General features: G+C 35.6%; 1 protein-coding gene across 2 annotated transcripts in view; it reads left to right on the top strand.

The window, feature by feature from the left end:
- Positions 1-20,411, top strand: part of STS (steroid sulfatase) — a 109,080-nt gene that overhangs the window by 50,638 nt on the left and 38,031 nt on the right. For both annotated transcript variants that reach the window (XM_005425182.2, XM_031060414.1), the window contains exon 7: positions 15,642-15,779. In XM_005425182.2, coding sequence (XP_005425239.1) covers positions 15,642-15,779 — 138 coding nt within the window. The remainder of the gene's footprint in view (positions 1-15,641; positions 15,780-20,411) is intronic.

Below are 20,411 nucleotides of genomic sequence, written 5' to 3'. Positions count from 1 at the left end.
TTAAATTTTATCAGAAATCAATATTTCTTCTTTTACATGAAATTGTTAGTGGTTGTTATTTTGAATTCTCATGTCTTTGAATCACTTTGCAGTGTTTGTATACTTTGAACCTTTATTTAAAAACCTATTCTATAAGGGGCAACCTAAAAATGTATCACAAATCTTCTGAGAATTCTCAATTGTATTAAAAATCAAAATAAACATTATTAATAATATGAGAAGAAAAAAAAGGACAAATTCCTATTGCTTTGAGAAAAAAATGAATGAGCTATCCTTTTTTTTCCAATAAAAAATCCTGCGCACCAAGATAAGCCTAATTTATCATGGCTTTTCACCTCATGTAGTCATTCGTAACAGTGCAACATTGATTAAAAAGATAAGCAAAACAGAATGATGCCACATGATCAGAAGCAGCAGATAAGCACTGATCTTATCCAGCTACTGTGAATGTGACATAATGTTGGCTGAGCCTCAAAACCGAAAAATAGAATTAAAAATCTGGAGATGGATGCCTGGTGCTCATAGTGCACTCCTTGACCTTGCTTTTCTGAATGCATACTGATGTACATCTCAAATCTATAACGTTTAATATTAGGCTGGATTTCTTATCATAAAAGATGTTCAGCCAGCACCCTGAGGAAGAAGGTATTCAGCCAATACACATATTCTGTGACTAGGATAGAATTTTCCCACCCTGTCTTGCCATTCTGCTCTTATCCAAGCATTAAGAGACTCTTTTTTCAGCTAAGACAGTAGTTAAGCTTTTGAAGCACATTCACTCTTTAGGTTACATCTGGGAAAATTGTCAGTGTGGGTGCAGATTAAAAACATTTGTGGTTCTGCCTTTTATGATATGGATGCGTTCCAGTTACAATCTGCTCTAAAACCCAAACACATTTCATATGTCACTAAGCAGCAATGACTTTCAGTCACTACTGAATGGGACCAAATTTAAGAGGTGACTAGGTGATGAAGGACTCCTGTTTCCACTATGATAAGCCTCCTGATCTACCTAATCCTCTTTAAGTATAGTTTCTTTTTATATATCACATCTTTGTATACAGCAAAGCTCCTTCTCAGAACGTTATTTACAAGATTACAAGGCACATCTTAAGTTGCCGTTTCTGTAGCACTTTTTAATCAGTCATGTTCAAATAATGTCTTAGTACTCCATGATGGAAAAATTCAATGTAATGTAGTTTGTGGTAATAGTGCTGTGTTGTTCAAAACTTGCTGCCAGCTGCTTAAGAGGTTTCATTTGCATCTGATACTGCAGAAGTTAAATTGTCAGAACAACGTGTGCTAGGGCACTGTGCATTTTTCTTTACAAAAATGTAATCATGTAATGTTCAAAAATGTAAAGGCTTTCTGTTAATTATGAAGCTCTTAAAATTCAGTCTATTGCAAAAAAAAGTGACTTGAGATCTAACGTTGTGTTAGATCAAAAAGCTGTAATTGGTGAAAGAAAATTAGCATTACTCTTAGACAAGTTAATTTTCATTAGTAAGAGAAAGCTCAAAGCCTGTTTTCGATAAACCAGAAATAAGAATCCTGATGACTCCAAGCAATGATAAATCCAGGTAAGGAGGATAGGAAGTTCTCTAATGAAATGTGCAGCCAACCTTTTGTTTCACCTTTGCCTCTGAAGTTTAATTTTACAAATAAATGGTATGGTTGGATTTTGCTCCTAGCTTAAGGTGGGTAGGGAAAACCATTATCAGTGAGATTAAGAACACAGCAAGATTAAGAACAATTCAGAACAATTAAGAACACAGATTTAAACCAAAATTGACCTGCAGGACTTCAAGTCAATATGGAAAAAGGTCTGAGTATGAATATTCAGATAAAGGTTGCAATAAGGAAACAAAATGGGGCTAACTTTTTTCAAATTGTAGATAATCTTCAAAATACAGACTGGAAAAACACTTTTAAGGAAGCTGCTAAAGGTTTTGCTCATCGAGGGCCTTTGCATAGCAACCTTTTTTAGCAGAGATACTGTGAAGCTTTAAAAAAAATTACATTTGCACTGTGCTAGAAAAACTCCACAGGAATTTAGTAAGACAGTCATTCAGAGCAAGGGATCAGGATGACAGACTTTACTCATTTTAGTGGAAGTGTTACTGTTGTCAGCCTTAACCTTCAGCCCTGAATTAGGAACATGGCTTTTCCCATCCTTTTTCTTCAGTAGTTGGACAATGAAAGAATATCTGTGTAGGTATTTATGGAGCTTGTAATCATGGTTTTATAAAGAATGTGACTGTGCTAGAGAAGGAGAAGGATGTTGCTGGTGGTAGTTGCATGTCTGTGAAAGAAGCCTTGACATGAAACTAAGGAACAAAGAGACTGAAAATGTCAAGGATTTTTAATCTCTGTGTTAAAACTTTCTCATCCACGCCTCTTCCTCGTACCTTCAGATAGTTTTGTAGTGGATTACCCAGTACCTTACCATAGCTGATACAGCCCATAAATGCATACAAACATGCAGAAGGCACAATTGTAAGACTATGAAGTCAAGTACTCAAAGATAGAAAAAAATCACTCTTCCTATGCTTCTGTCTCATGGTACACTTTTCTAACATATGTTTACATGCCATTTCTTTTCCCTTTGGAATCGTATCTCCTTATCAGAGTGCCTTCTTAATGAGCAGCTTCTCAACAGTAGGTATATTCCTCATTGTTAAATATGAGTTCTCATGTTTTATTTAACACATGCTATTGAAGTTCTGTTTTGAAGACAGATACTTTGACATGTCTCATCTCTTCTGTGTCAGTACTTTGCTACAGTGTATAACAGATTTGCAAATAAGCATTTTCACAAAGCCTTTGTAAGATAGGGGAATCTCATTAATCTCTTTCCCAGAAGAAAAACTGAGGCACAGAGATGATGTTCAGTTTTAACTCCTGAGATATAAATTTGTTGCTAGTTACCCACTAATCCAGATCTGGATCTATAGTAAAGCATTAGGACTTTAATTCAACTGGCATGGGATTTGGGAAGGGGAAAAGTAATTTTTTTCACGGTCTTGATCCATGTTGGAAGCTGGAAATGGTTAGAATGTGCACCTGGACTCAGGAACTCATGTTTTCTTCTGGTCCTGGGGATTAAATAGTACTTCTAAAGGATAATTAAATATCTTTTTTAATATATGAACTATAATGATATGAACAGTTTCTGTGATGACTCAGGGAACATCTTCCAGCCTTTTACCATTTTTTCATAGCTGGCCGCACATCAGTTAGCTGTAGAAAAAAACCTAAAACTGATCATGTGCATTTCAGTTTCAGAGATGATATTGAGAATACTAGAGATTCTTTTAAAATAATCCACAATGCTTTTTTGGAGAGAGATATGAAACACTTTCATGCTTGTTTGGAAATGTATGTTAATTTTTTTGAGACGGTTCTGCTTAAGAAAAGGTGATCTAATTCTGAGTGAAAGCAGTAATCATACAATAAAGCTTATGACAATATCGATTCTGTATTCTTCATCAACAGATTGGTTCCAATTAGTGAATTTCCATGCAGAATTTCATACTGTTGAATCACAAGGCTCAAATTTCAGGTGGTGATAAGCTCTTATTGATGAGATTTATAGAACTGACTTTTTATTGACTCTGGCTGGTAATCTTTCAATGGTACATTTGACTGCTAAAACAACCACACTATACAATAGGCTGGGTGGTAATACTGCTAAAGATCATTATTTTTATAAAAACAGTTGCTTATATTGCATTAAAGAAAGCTTTTTATTGCTTTCTGTATAATAACAAAATATAATAATGAGATAAATAATGAATTTTTTAGGTCTAGGAAAAGCAATAGAGTAATAATGCAGTGATTAGTGAAAGGCAGTCTGGTGAAATGGTAATTTTGCTCTGGAGCTTTTCGCCTCACCACTTGATTGTAAAAAATGGCATTTTTATTTCAATTTAGGATGTTGTTTAAGAAAAACTGAATCTGAATCTTTATTTTTCTTTTCTATCATTCTTTTTTAATACTGATGTTTGTGGGGCAACAGTTATGTGTTTCATAGTGTACTCAGGTTATTTTTTACTAGTTTGAATGCTTTCTTTTTGTTTTTTGCTTTCTTTTGACTTTGTATACACACTTCTATTTTTAAATCATTCTCTCTCCCTACCCATGAAACTTTCTTTATAACATTTCCTTATGAAGAGCATATTTCAGTAACCCTGAGAACACTGAACTGATTTTGTATTACAGTAGTAAGCTCAATATCCAAAGGAACACCTGACCCCTAAGGGCTCAGTTGCTTACTTAGGATGAGCAAAAAAAGACTCCATGATAATCAAATTCTTGCCTTAGACGAGCATGAAGTTATATTCTACAGCTTTAGTGGATCTTGCAGCCTTATGATTCCACAAGAGGGGAGGGAGAGCATTCTTCTCTCCCTCACCTCCTTTTTTTCTAACCAGCTTCCAGAGAAAATAGAAAGAAGGAGAAAGAGGAGAAGAAGAGAGGAATCTTACTTTTTCAGCAAGTGTCCTTTTAGAAAACCACTGGATGGACTCGTCTATAATGTCACAATTACATTGCCTACAATTAAGTGTGACTAACATAGGTCCTTCATTTTACATGGTTTTACAGTACTGTTGCCATTTCACTGTTGTGAGGGTAAAGGACTTTGGCTCTTTAGGCTCTTGTATCTCAATGGTTGAGACAGTTGTGGGTTAGAAATCAAACTTACTTTCATTTCTTAGTCAGACTTGCATTGAAAAACAAAGCGGAAAATAAGAAATAATACAAATGTAACTGCATTTTAATCCTAAAGAAAAGAATGGCCTAGCCCAAAAAAAAGCAGTACAAACTTTGTCTTCCTGTGAATCCAAAAATAACTTAATGCCAGATGTTTGAAAGAAATTAATAGTTCAGGATGCCTCATTATTTCTAGTAAAGTCAAGGAAGATCCTAGTTGTGCTAATGTGAAAAGTATAGCCAATATAGAGTATTTCAATGTATAGTATATCACTGTGTAAAAGGTAGCAAAGTGCTTCTAATCCAGAGTTCAGTTGATTCTGACATCACAAAATCACAGAGCATACATTAAGCAAGTAATAAATGAGTACTTTTTTTTTATTTGCTTATAATTCAAACACATATAATTTATCCTTTCCATTTGGCAGATTAAAAATTAGACATGAGCCAGCAGTGTGAATTTGCAGCCCAGAAAGCCAACCATGTCCTGGGCTGCATCTAAAGCAGCGTGGCCAGCAGGATGAGGGTGGTGAATCTGCCCCACTGCTCTGCACTTGCTAGATTCCACCTGGAGGGCTGCATCCAGCTCTGGGGTCCTCAGCAGAGGAAAGGTGGGGGCCTCTCAGGACTTGGCCTAGAGGAGGTTGGTGAAGATGAGCAGAGGGCTGGAGGAGCTCTCCTGTGAAGACAGACTGAGAGAGCTGGGCTGAGAGAGAGCCTGGAGAAGAGAAAGCTCTAGGGAGAATATTTAAAGGAAAATAAATTATAGGAAAGACTGTAGAAAGACTTGATACTTCTACTTGACTGTAGAAAGTACTTGTAGTGATAGGGCAAGGGACAAAATTTTTAAACAGCAAAATGGTAGATTTAGATTGGACATTGGGAAGAAATATTGGACAAGGAGGGTAGTAAGACACTGGAACAGGTTGCCCAGAAAAGTTGTGAATGCTGCATCATTGGAAGTGTTCAAAGCCAGGTTTTAAGTAACCTGATCTAGTGACAGATGTCCCTTCCTAAGGCAGGGAGCTTGGACTAGATGGTCTTTGAAGGCCTGTTCCAAACCAACATCAGGACAGAGTGAGACACAATGTAACCAGCACATCCTACAGAACAATGTTTGAACATCTTAGCAGGGTGTTATGAGCAAAGTGCTGCTATGATGGCTTTTTTATCAGCATTTTTTAAGAGGCACAAAATTGGCAGTTGTCCTTAAAAAAAAAAAAAAAAAGCCTAAAACCTTTCTACAGGACATATCCTAAATATTCTTGCCTATTTAGAGCTGAAGTAGTCAAGCTCCATATCCTCAATTTCTCTGTCCAACTTTTGTGTGATTCTGCTGCAGTTTGCCAGTCTTCTTGTGCAATAACCCCCAGGTGCTGCTCATAAAAAAATAGATGGCCTAGTTAAAGAGAGCTTTGAGGACTTTCTTGGCAAAAAATACTAGACAATAATATCACATTTACCTCTCAGAATGTAAACTGATTTTTGATGAGACATTTAATTACTTTCCTGGTTATATATTAACTTTAGGAATTCATGGTAAAATAGTTGGAAATAACTGTTTTAAAAAGGATGAACTGGTATATTAAATATATCATCAGGAAATGAATGCAAATACTCTATCCTACTGTTACCATATTTACTTACTGAATCTTGGTAACAATAGTCAGTTCCTGTATATAGCCAGCCATACTTTTCCAGTGCCTTCTAGAGCAGAAATCTATTTGCTGGATTGTACTTCCTTCTCTCTGCATGTCGTACTGAAACACCAGTGTGTTACAGAGCTATTAATGTGAAATGTGAAAATTCCAAACATTTCCTGTTCAAAGACATCTGTTTATATACAAATTCTTAAATTTAATTTTATAGGTTCAGAAATTATTAGTTCAATAAAAAAATACATTAATAGGGAGGAACTAACCCTTTACCTGCCTGATTATCCATAGGAATAGTGCTATTCCCATAAGTAACAAATGTGCTGCCTGGGGTCTTCAAGTGGTTATTTGCCGTCTGTTCTTTGGAGAGTTTACCTTGGCAATAACTCCTCTCTTCCCCAAATAGTGTCTAATTACAGTTAGACTAATTTTTTCCATGTATCTATGTAAATATTTCAGCTGATCTGTGGTGTTTTTGTCAATAATCCTTCCTCATTTCACATTTAGCCTTCAGATTTATCCTAAAAAACACATCTCACTGTGATCCTTACATGCAAGGCAGAGCCCTTTCAGAATTCTGCCTTGCCTTTGCACAGGAAAAATATATTGGTCCATTTTTGTAACTTCTCATTACAAATGAAATGACACATGGCGTTCACAGTGTTAAACCTTAGCAAACTCAGATTAATTATCACTTAATTATCATTAATTCCACATGTAACATACTCATTTTTGTTTTATTATTATATGAGTGAAAATCAGAGAAAAGGCAAAGAAAGGAGCCTAATGGTCTCAGGGCCCTCTCTGATCTCATGACTCCACCATGTATTACGGGCATCAAACACATCTTGGTCTAAGCAGAGTCCTCAAGTATTTCCAAACCAATTTAAAACAAGAATGGCATATTTTTCTTTCCAGGCCTCAGACCAGAAAAAGGCAGATTTTCTTCCTCATAGGCATCTGCTGTGCTACTGAATACTACTCTGAAACTTCAGCAAAAACTCTTTTTGAATAGCCTGTGAATATTTTTCAAGAGCACTTAGATGAATTAAGGAATCAAAGTGCCATTTCATGAGATAGTGAGTAATGTTTTTGATCTAGTAGTCTATCATCAGTGAGGATGACCTGAAAAATTATTTGCCTTCCCTTCAGACAGGATCCTCTGGAATGGAAGTCAGCATATATATGTCATGTTTAACACACATACATATACCAGGGGAAAAGGCGACAAATCATAATTTGTGGCTCTCAGTGTATTTATTTTTTTTTTTTTCTAAATTCTGAATGTCATCTAGAGAAGACAGAGTAGAGTCTACATGATTAGTGGAAAAGTCCCTTGAGACAATTTTCATAGTCAGGCTTGCTTTCTTATTGGTAGTAACAATGTCTCTACAGAGATTCATTATCAAGTAACATGTTTTGGAGATGGTGATTTCACACTAGGCTTTGAGTGCCTAGTAGCACTTAGGCACAAAAGTTAGAGAAGTAGGTGAATTAACAAAGGTGCATGGTGATCCTTGTGGAAAGGAGGAAAAAAAAAGGTGTATTGGGAATGAGTTAATGCACACCTACTTTCATTTTAGATTAGATTTGCACAATTAAGATCAGAAAACCAGGAAATTAAATTTATTGGGATTTCATGATGAATATAATTCACTCTTGATAAAACTCCTCTTAACTGTATGGCGTGTAATTTATAGCAAGTCTTTAAAACCTGCTTCTAAATTCAGCAAAGATTGAAAAAAATTGGCTGCTGAAAGATTATAAATGTTTATGCTGTAATGTCAGCCAGTTTTTTACAGTTTGAATTTTACTTAATAAAAATGAAATAAACAACTGGCAAATGCTTTGAAGTTTTCTAGAAAAGTGCAGAAGATTTAAATGGGGGGTTAATTTTTTTTCCCTGCTTTACATTCTTCATAATTCCTCATACATTAATCTGGCAAAATGTTGTCATTATGCATTTGGTTCTAGGACCATATAAATATTCAGTTTAAAACTTAGTCTGATATTAGTAAATGTTTAAACCTTTGAAGACATAGGAAGGAGTTTCTTTTATCACTCCCCATTTATGCAATCAATCACAATCAGCATATATTGGAATGGTCAAATACTTGAAGCCTTAAATTCATCTAACAGTCTAATTCAAAATTGAATAGTACTGCTCAGCTGTCACTGCAGTTTGCCAAGGTCACACCTAAAGAAATCCCTTCCATAATTTAAAAGAAAACATGGGGGACCTCAAAGTGGGAAATGAGACAATGTCTTTTTGATTATTCATCTTAGTTGTATGTGTGAAATGGTGTCTTAGATATGTGCAGAATGAAGTTGCAAATTTACCCAAAAAGTTATCAGAGCTGTCATGCAAAATGCAAATGCAGTGGACCCTCCTAAAATTGTGTGACCATTTCTCATATTTTAGCATTTTAAGAAGGCTAAAAATCAAGATTTACTTTAGAAATACATTGACTTATGTTCAACAGATGTAAGGTCTAAAAGTGAATTTCAAGCCATGCATTTATTAGCTAATTTAAATACTAATAAGGAAATATCTACTGATTAGTTATACTTTTTGACCTGTAATAATCCATCATTAGTGCTGCAGTACAGGAAGCTTTTCCATCCTGCATTGTCTCTATTGCTGCTATACTTACGGGTCTTCAGACACTAAACTCTGTGCTTCATTATGCTCATGTATTTATACATATCTAAAATATCATTCCAACTTTCATATTTAAAAAATAATTTGAACTTATATGCATAAGAAAAATAAGAGATGTGGTACTCATCTCTAGGAAAAACCTTATGCACAAGTCAAAATTTGGTTGATTTATTCAAAGCTGCTAAGAAGTGTGTGTACCTAATCTGCTGTGCGCTGTGCTGAAAATTTATCGTGAGGGTCTGAAAGACACATTAGACTTATAAAACTGTATAAACAGTCACAAGTGATTTGGAAGTTTACAGCTACATGGCAATCCAAATCCAAACAAAAAGCAAGCTCACATTGATAGCTTAGCTGACCACACCAAAGTTGCCTTGTGTTCTGATTAAAAGACTGCCCTTTTCTGAGGGCTTCTGCTTATTTACTTGTCCCACTTTGAGTCTAGAGGAATCTAGCAGAGAACTGTTGTTCTACAGACTATCTGGACCTAAGAACTTCTTACCGGATTTCTAGTGGGAGGTAGTTACATCTGGGGCAATTGCCTTACTTTACTTCATTTTGAAAAGAATTGAGAATTTTTGGGGCCAAATTCTTAAGATAGGTGAGCTGCATATGAAAATCTATACTTTGTGCTTTGTGTACACTGTATGTAAATCCCACTTTCAATGTATCTACAGCATACACACCTGGAGCTGGATTGTGCCTGCTCTAGACTTCCATTGGAGGATTCATCAATCCTACAATGTTTAAAATTGCTGACAGTGGCAGGTCTGAACTGTCTTATGAGCTGGAAAAAGACTGCCAGCATACCAGAAGACACTAGAAATCCACTTCTGCTCTACTGTGGTCCCTGACTGAATGCCTGTTAGTAGTGTGAGTGCCTCAGTTGCATTCCCAGGATTTGTCCTTGAAATAAGACTTTGAAAGAAATTCAGGTCACAAAATCCAAGAGGGCTTTGCTATGGAAACATAAATATGTTAACTGCCCATGATTGGATTTACTGTAAATATGCATTCCTGTTACAAATTAAAACACTAATATAGATGGTTTTTTTCAGAACCAGATGCTACTTTTTGGCAGAATTTCCTGTTGACTTTGAAGATCCCACTAACCTATCATAGCAGGAGCTTAGCACATTTGAGACTCCAGCTATGTACTTTTGGAGAAGATTTTGTTGTTTGGATTGTTTCCATTGTGTAACTATAGAAATAGTAGTGCAGTAGTACTGATTCAAGGCTTTGTATTGAATGTGCACTCTACTTTCTTTCTGCAGGAAGAACCTCATACCGTTTGTGATTAGTTATGCATCTACTTCCTGGTCTAGTCAGGGTTGTACTACCTAGTATTCACTCTCTCACCTTTGAGGTTCGTATGCTGATGTCCTCCTTATGGGAATCACTTGTCTTCGAAGGTGGATATGTTCTGTTGCCTGGCTAGATAATGTGCCATTGCACATTCTAATGCTTTGTCCCAGAATTTCCACTCTGCAGTGGTTGTGTTGTAGTTCTGAATTTTAAACAAGTTGTGTGCAGAGCTTATGTACTGTTCATCATATGTGCAGCCACTTCTTGTGTTGCTGTCAATGGTTTTATTATTTTTCATCTTTACCTCAAGTGTTGTACTCAATGACTAGGTCTGAAAGTGATAATTACTTCCCCACTGCAGAGACAAGCTGATTTACATATTTATCAAAGGAAACTGGATGGCTCTGAGCATACTATGGGAACATTTGCATATTTATAACCTGAAATGTACAAAAGCTAAAATTAAAATAAGGGTGTCTTGATCTTAGTTATAAGTTTGTTTTAATACAAAGGTTTTAGTCAGTGGATTTTGTAATCAGATCAGTGCATTAAAGTGAAGTAACTTTTCTTCATTGCAGAAAATCAACATAGAGATTAAAATGATTGTTAGCTTGTGAATAATGGTATGCAGAAGCTGCAACATTAAGTTTTCATAAGGTGAAAATCTTAGCCTTTGAGCCCTGAAGAAATGATTAACTGTGGCAAAACCTTAAACTGCTGTAGCAGAAAGGGGCTCCCAAGAGGTTTACTATGTGGTAAACCTATGGGTATATAGTTGAAAGGCATCAATATATTTTCTGGAAGAAATGTGGGCTTCCAAATACTTATGCATGTAGCATTAATTTTTAGAATTTTATGCATTTATTCAAAGGCTTACCACTCACAGAGGTGAATGCCTGGAGCTGACTACAAGTTGTGATTCTGGCTAATGATGCTATTCAAAACCAAACATGAGCAGCAGTAGCAAATTCTAAACAGCAAATAAAAACAATAAAACCCCAACACAATCAAACTGCCTCTTCTAGGCACTGATGTGATGGCTTATTTTCCCAGGCTGATCTATTGGAATCTTTGTTCAATAATTGTCTCAGTCTTGCTGTGAGTTTCTGGATACAAGAGAGGCATGTGAAAGTTTACTGGAGTTGGAAAATAGTGTTACATTATTAGGAATTTCCTTTACTGTCAGCTGTCTCTTCCTCAGACAGATCCTTAACCTTCCTTCCGAAACATGTTTTTTCTGTGAATTTGGCAGACTGTTTTAAAGATTTCATTACAAGTAGAAGCTATTTTTTCTAATGCCTAGATTACACCGAGATATTCTATTTCCTCTACCTTCTTATTCATAATTTCAGCAATAGTCTAAATTATTTTGAATTAATAGAAATAATATTTATTTCCCATTGACTTGAAATGTCAGTAAACCAATTTTTGAATAAAATGCACTTGTTCATATGCTTGCTTGACCAAACACTTTTCCAAATCAGTAACACATTTGTAAACACTTTTTTTTTTCAGTGTTTGTACCTCGTTTACAAATGAATAGTAATTTTTTATAAACCCTATCTCTTCTTGTAGATGCATACAGTAGGAGCTTTACACGAGTCAAAACTCAGTAATTACAGTCATCATTAGTAAGGCTGGTTCAGCTACCATTCAGGCTATGCTGGAGAACTTGAAAAGCGGCATGGCACTGTGTTTCCTTCCAAAGAACAGAGTCAATTGCTCTTCTCCCTTTCACATGGCTATCACTCCACTGAAATTGGCATTTTCACATTCAGAATGAAACAATTCTTTATAATTTTACACAGCTTGAAGCAAGAATGGAGCGCAGAATACAGAGAGCACTCCTCAGTATATTTCACAAGAAGCTTCATTTAAATTTTGGAGCACTGATGTACTAATTAAAACAAGTAATGTCTTAACACAGTCCTCAATCTGTTTTTTATCTTAAAAATATGTAAATAGAAGCAAAATGTCCAATGATCTAACACCTTTTTCTGCTACAATGTTAGTCACCTACATTGCAGAATACATGCCTATAATGGCAGTGGTAGGAGTAGCTTGATCTGAAATTCTAGTTGCTAAATAACTGCAGAAATTATGGAGCTCCATCAGCTGGATTGATTTGGATATTCAGAAATGTTGTCTTTCCAAATATGTTCTGTTCAAATCAGAAAAAAAAATAACTGGTACCATCCACATAGATCAGTACAGCAGTTAATTTTTCAGAATGTGGCTTTCAAGCAAGGTATTTTAATTTAAACTCTTTCTTGTGTTAACGGGAGTCACATCATTCAAATACACTTAAATTTGTCTTATCTTCTGGTAACACACACTTTGCTGTTTATTTACAGTTTTCATTCTAGTAGGTGCTAGTGTTCAGGATCAAAATAGAAATGGAAAGTTTGCTTGTGAGTGTGTTGTGACTGCCATACTCTGACAATACTGTTTTTTGGATTACCACTATTAGTCCATCTGTACTGAAAAATGTTGCTGCTAAGATAAATTGTCATTTTAGCATTCATTAGTTAAAGCTTATGTATGCAATCCTCTGTGTTTCAAAATCCTTTTGAAGGAAATGGAAGTTTTACCACTGAGTTTAACAATGAATGAGAATTTCTATGCATTTTATATGACTGGGTTTTTTCTAAAATGGGACCTGTTTGAGTGTCAGAATTTAATATTTTTTCAGAGAAAGACTCAACCTCGTTAAAAAAATTAATTATAATGTCTTACATTTAATTTTAATATTAATTTTTAATTTTAAGTTTAATTATTTGTGATAGTGAGACAATTTTCATTGCTTCTCATATCTTCCCAAATTAGTTGGGAAATCAAAGTGGTCATTATTGAATGATTGCCAATGCCTTTGATCACTAGAGATCATTTAATGTTATATACTGAGTGCCATTCTCATTTTATTTTCATTTTGGTTTATATACAAGATTAATTTGAAAGTTCAATTTCATCATGAACATGAGGTATGTAAAAAAAATATTGTTGTGCACATCACTGCATATATATTTCTTTGCACAATAAAATCATATCATAAAATCATAAAATCATAGCTTGATATAGATTGGAAGGGAACTCTGAAGGTCATGTGGCTGAATACCTACATATAATTTACTAATTTATCTTTGTACTCTACGTTTTTATCATCATTGGCGCATTTCCAAGAGATATTGTAATCACTTAGCAAGTACATTCTCCAAACAATTCCAGAAGCCAATGGGAAATTGCCTCGTTCTTTCCTGGCACTAAGTCCATCCACCTCATGCAGCAAGCGCGTGGCTTGTCAGAAGGACCTGCATGATTTTCCCTCAACCCACCAGCTTTAAAATGTCAGCCTTTGTAACAGATTTTCTCAGCTCTGTTGGGAAATTTCAACTCCCACGAGGCTTCAAAATTTACATAAACAAATTCTCCTACTCTTACATTTCTTCTTTGCTCCTACTTTACAAACACGACCAACAGGTATCTACTTAAATTTAGCAGCTGATGTTCCTTTATTCTTGACCCAGTAATTTGAAAAATTATAACAGTCAACCATTTTAAAAAGACAGTTTTAAAATGATATAGCATTAAGAGGCAACTAGAAATAGTAGCAATAAAGTAAGGTAATTACTCCTTATCCAGAAAAAGAGCATAGCAGCAGAAACAGTGATCTGAAAACCATTTAGAAGGCTCTGTATTTCAAAGTTCTTATCTCATCCTCTTTGACACAATAATTGGGCATCAGATGATGAATTAATTCTTAGTGGTCAGGTAAGCAAATCAAAATTAACATTCAAATTGGACCATTCTTGGATGCTTAAGTAAAAGAATAAAGATAAAATAGTTGTGAAGACAGAATTATCTTTATATGTTCTGAGATCCCTAAAGGACAGGTTCATTGTCAGGCTGATGTGAAGAATTATATTCTTAAGCTTTGGTAGTTTTCCAGGACCAATAATTTTAGATTCCTAATCAGTATAAAATTCACTGGAGCAAGTTACAAAGAGAAGCTTCACTCTCATTCATACAGAAATACACTTTAAAGAATTCAGTCTAAATAGGTTTCAGTGCAATTTATATAACTGCAAGGTCCTCCACAGTGCCAAAGTAGTGTGAGGAGCCCTTTGTGAAAATGAAGCATGAGCCTGTGGTGCCTAAGAGATACAAGACATATCCCTGTGGGTACTTCTTTTAAATATGAGCACCTGGGTGTATTTATTACCTTGCATATTTTGAGTTTAGTTGATGGTTTTCCATATGTTGAGATATTAAGAGCTAATTATTAGGTTTGATAATGAAACCACACATACTTTAAAGGTGCTACATGCATTCTCTTACTTCTTTTTTTTTTTTTTGTCTTGCTCTAACACTTGCACTGAGATTTTTGCCTTGCTGCCTCTGTAGGTTGCTAGGCAGCAAGGCGTTACCCCCAAACTGCGAGATCTACTCTGCAGGCTGAGACTCTTTCCTCAGTGTTACTAAATATCCTCAGTGGCTTGAATCTTCTTGCTAAGGGATCTCCTTGATGAGAGCAACTGTTTCCAAAAGTCACTTGCTCTCTGTGGATTAGCCCTTTTCTCTGATGGGCACAAATCCTCTCATACTGTACTTCAAGAAACCCTGCAGCAACTGAGTCATGGTCCTGATTGCTACAAGCCCTGTGTAGTTGTGCCCTACTGTGTGCTGCATGTGCCTATTGCTGAGTATAAGAGTTTATGTGAAAAATGGTCTCAAAAAGGCAAAGGGACACAAATATATTTATATGCCAAGGCTAATGAAAAAGTCATTTAAAGTCCCCAGCATCCAGAGGAAGGCAACAAGACTGAGGAATGGCTTGGAACACAAGCCCTGTGAAGAACAGCTGAGGGAGCTGGGGATGTTTAGCCTGGAAAACAGGAGACACTGGGATGACCTCATCACTCTCTACAACTCCCTGAAAGGTGGTTTTAGTCAGGTGGGGGTGAGTCTCTTTATCCAGGAAACAGCTGACAGAACGAGGACACAGTCTTAAGTTGCGCCAGGGCAAGTTTAGGTTAAACATCAGAAAATTTTTTTTCACTGAAAGAATGATTGGGCACTGTAATTATCTGGCCAGGTGGATGGTGGAATCACCATCCTTGGACATGTTTAATTAACAGACTGGACATGGTACTCAGTGCCATGGTTTAGTTGATTAGGAAGTGTTAGGTTAGGTCATAGGTTGGACTTGATGATCTCAAAGGTCTTTTCCAACCTAGTTCATTCTGTGATTCTTAAAGCTGTCCTTTGTTTCTTTTCCTTTTCTTTTTATTTATTTTTTTTTCACCTAGGACAAGTTCTGGATATGCTGGAGAAGCATAATCTGAATAACAAAACACTTGTATACTTTACATCTGACCAAGGGGCTCATGTTGAAGAAATCTCCAGTGCTGGAGAAGTCCATGGAGGATACAATGGCATATATAAAGGTGAATATTCCCTGATTGTTCTTGAAAAATGCATGAAAAAACATCTTCTTGGGTTTGCACCAAAACTGTAATGTACTAGGTGGCCAAGGTCAAAATCTTTGATCTATTTGAAATAAACTAAGAATGTTTGTTTTTATTCTTTTTAATGAAATTCAATTAGTATTGTTTCTTTATGAGAGATTAATTTCTTTTCATTCTTTCACTAGGTAGAGGCTGTGTAATTTGTTTTCCACTCATATTTCAGGGGTCAAGATTAAAGAAATCCAGCAATCTCATAGTAGTTGAGCCTGGAAGACATCTGCAGTCCAAGGTCTGCAGTCCCAGCCCCTGCAGAGCAGGGTCAGCTGTAGCACATTACTCAGGATTGTATCCAGTCAAGTTATGAAAATGATGGAACTTCATAGCCTTCTTGGGCAACTTTCTCTAGTATTTGATCACACTCACCATAAAAAAAAACTTTTTCTTATGTTTAAATGGAGTTTTCTGTGGTTTAGTTTGTGCCCATTGCCTCTTGTCCTGTCAGTGGCTCCCCACTGAAAAGAATCTATCTCTGTCTTCTTAACTCAGATAAATCCATATAATCCCTACCAATGGATAAGATCCTGGTAAGCATTTTCTTCTCCAGGATGAACATCTCTCTCAGCCTCTCCTCATATATTGAATGCTCCAATTGCTTAGTCATTCATCACCTTCATTCAAATTCGTTCCACTATGTCCATGTACCTTTTGCTGTGGAGTTCTACACTTGGACCCAGTGCTCCAGGTAGGTCTCACCAGTGCTGAGCAGAGAGCAGGACTGGCTGGAAGAGTTTTTCCTAATGCAGCACAGAGTGTGTTGTCCTTCATTGCCAGAAGGGCACATTGCTGTCTCATGTTCAGCTGGTTGCTCCTTGGAACCCTGCAGTCCCTCTCTGCAGAGCTGCTTTCCAGCCAGTTACTCCCCAGCCTTTGCTTTGTTAGAGGTTGCTGCTGTGAAGATTCAGGACTTGATATTTCCTTTGCTGAACTTAATGGGGTTTCTTTTGGCCCATTTCTCTAAGCGTGTCAAAGTCTCTTTGAAAGGTAACAATCTTCCACTCTTGCCAGATTTATATCACCTGCCAAACCTCAAGAAGGAAAAAATTCAGGCATATAAAGTAAGCAACAACCATACAGAGAGGTTTTCAAGCAAGAGGACCCCACAGTTTTTAGTCAGTAGGGATCTGTCTGAAAAATGACCCTTACATTTTAAGAGAGCTTCAAGGAAAATGGTACACAAGAAAAACAAGGAATGCCAAAGTGATGATGTCTATCAGATGGGTCCCCATGGGCTAACACCAGAGTGAAATATATCTTGGATGTTAGCACGTAGGCCTTGCATAGTGATTTAAGTAATTAAGGAACCATATGGTTACATATCTGTAGCCGTAGGCTCAGCCTGAGGTGTTTTAGAAGCTCTAAAAAATATTTGCCTTCTAGAGTGCCAGACATAAGGTACAGGATAAATTATAAGGAAGGAAAAAAATACACTTGGGAATATGTCTTCTTGGAGAGCTTTGATTAAATGGAGTCTTTCTCTCAAGCCTTGCACAATTTTGTATTCATACTTACAGTGCAAAGAAAAACTTGAAATACATCTTACCTGTATTAAGAAAAAAATCTGATTGATAAGTTTAGTTGGGTAGTAATGGGGCTTCTTTTTTAAAAAAAGGAAAAAATTGTGTAGTTTGCAATTAACGCATCTGCTGTGCTGACAAATGGGTTAGAAAATTGTCACAATGTAAGAAAAATAATATTATTTGGTAAGAAACATTCTTAATAAAATGAAAAGAAATTAGAAGACCCATGCAATTAGTTGAATATACTTTTAACTTTTTAAAATACAATTAATTCTGCTTTACATTTCACTCCATCTCAAAATCAGTCCTTAATTTAACAGGTATATTATGCATCATTTTCAAAAGGACTGAGGTAAAATTATCAATTAATTGCATAACTGGCAATTTTCATACATAGGAATGTATTCATTTTAAAAGTCATGTGTGGTAAAAAGTGTCATACATATTTGTCAGAGTTAATGAGAAACAGACCTCTGAAGCCCCAAGACTAGCAATGTGCCTAAAAAAGCAGAAGGACAATCTTGATGCTGCTTGTGCTTATGTGTCCACACACCAGGAATTTCCTTTCTTTGGTGTGTAGTTTAAAAACCTGTGAGACACACACATCCTTTCTCCTTCCCTGTCTCAGCTAGTCAATCTCCACTACTTATCTTTTTTGTCTCTGAGTGCTGTATGAATGCAAACATGAATCAAGGCACTTAACCCTCTTGTCAGATCTGGAGCAGTATGCTCAGCAATAATTGGTTCTGCCCTAAAATCAAAAGCTCTTAAGTGATCTTCACAATTCTAACTCACTAATTTCTCTTGATACCTAGCCAAATAAGCACCAATAATAAAATTTAAGAGGGGTTTGGATAGTTAAGCTAGTGCTGCAAAATGCAATGCAAAAAGGGAAAATTGCTGTTTGAAGGTTTTATTACTCTGGATCCTAACTACAGAACAGTCCACCATAAATTTGGATAGTTAGAAACCAGAGCTAACCAATTGCTGTCATACACAGTCTGCTTTAGTTCTGCAATGTTCCTTTTAAGAAGACATTATATAGTAATATTGAAGTGATGGATGAAAATTTCTTTCCAGTGGCCTTTTTCTGATGGTTGGTTATCAGGATCTGTGTAGTAACTAAAATCCCTAAGATCCTAATCCTAGACAGCGTGACCTTGGTTTAAGATGTGAAACCTGACAATTTAGATTCTACAAAGATTCTTAGCATTAATTATATAAATTTTTATCATATAAAGATGAATTCCCACTTTGAGTCTTTCTAAAATCTGAACATAGCTTCTATCACTTATCCATAAGAACACAGTGCTTTTATTTACTATGATGAAATGGGACAGTTGCAAATTTCATGGAACTTCTTGAAGTTTAATAACATGCTCTCACTAATATAGCATAAAGGAGGGAAAATTTTAAATTTTCCACAGCTTAGATTTCTTTCGTATACTTTTACCATGGCTCTTGGCAGTGGCATAATTCAGAAGATAATTGTCTCTTCCATCTCTCTTATGATTTTTAATTGATGAATTTTTACTCATCTCCAATTTCTTGTTATTTTCCTGTGTGAATTACTTTGCTTTCAAAACTGAAGTAAATATATTAAAATAGTAAGGGGCTTAACACAGTGTAGCATCAAGGTACCTTACTATTGTTTTTTGAGTATTTTTGCAAACGGTCACAGGCTATTTGTTTTCTCTTTTTGTTTCCTCTTTTTGTTTTCTAGTCAGATTTTGATTCATGAAAATCCTTAGTCTCCTAAGCCATGATTAATGTTCTGGTAACTTTTCCTGAAGGTCTTTGTCAAAGATCATTCTAAGGTTTCAATCTAGATACAGATTCTTAAAAAAACCAACTAGTGGCTGTTTTAGCAACTGAAGGACTTCTTACCTGAACTCATGAAGTACTCCTGGGATTTGTACAAGACACAATTAATATTTTAATTAAATAAAAATATTAACAATTTAATTAATACATTAATATTAACAATTTTATATTGAATTATGGAAAGTAATAGGTGTAACTGAAGTATTTTCTTAATACTTTCTATGTAATTTTTCCAGCTTTTTTTTTTTCAGTTCTGTAATATTTTTCTGTTGAAAGTCAGACATTAGAACCTTAAGGTATTGCTTGTATATATGATTTCCAGGATATCTGCACTGACTTCTCCTTAGGTGTTTTTCACTAGCTGCCTCACTGAAGCATGTCCATTTGATGTAGTCACCATAGCTTTCCTTTAGGAGCAGAAATAAGGTTAGTTTTTCCAAACTTTGGATTTCTACTTTCAAATAAGATGAGCAGAATAAATAAATTAATAGAATTTCCTCTATATTAACAAGATGTGCAAGGTGACTGATTTAAAGGAAGCTATTATATTCTTCTCTGGTACTGTGAGATTTTGAATCAAAATATTTTCTAGTAATTTCTATTTAGTTTCTTAGTGAGTAATTTCTTGAATTAGCCTCAGTGTGCTATCATATATATAAATACATAATTTCTATCAGTAAACAATGAAGGCAATAAAAACTTCTCTCTACACTTTTTCTCACTATAGTATTTCACTGGCAGATATGCAGACAGTACAAGTCCTCCCTCGCTATCACTTGTTGACATCTGACCCACTTTGTCACATACTGGGTTTTCTGTTCAATCTTCTTACATCTTACTGTCTTTTGGATATGTACATTTTGTCTGTACCTCAGACCTGCATCAGAAACAGTTTTTCTTTGTACTTATGAAGCACTTAGGACAATACAGACGCTTGGCTACTGTCATGCTGCCAGAGTGGGTCAGAAGTGGGTGCAGAATGGGTCTAATGATAATGGAAGTGGAGCCAAACACTGATAAAGTCAAACTGTATGAGCAACATTAATTTTAAGTGTTTTGTGCCTCAGAAATAGGCATTATCATAGTTATTTGTTAATATCCATAAAAAATAATAATGTCTCATAAGGACTTAGGCCCCGATTTTTTTTAAATCTGCTGCAGATCTGTGAGATCAAAATAAGAAATGAATACTTTTTTTTAATGCATTACT

Source organism: Geospiza fortis, unplaced genomic scaffold, assembly GCF_000277835.1.
Source record: "Geospiza fortis unplaced genomic scaffold, GeoFor_1.0 scaffold50, whole genome shotgun sequence".
NCBI lineage: Eukaryota > Metazoa > Chordata > Aves > Passeriformes > Thraupidae > Geospiza > Geospiza fortis.
This window is presented reverse-complemented; position numbering and strand designations above follow the sequence as displayed.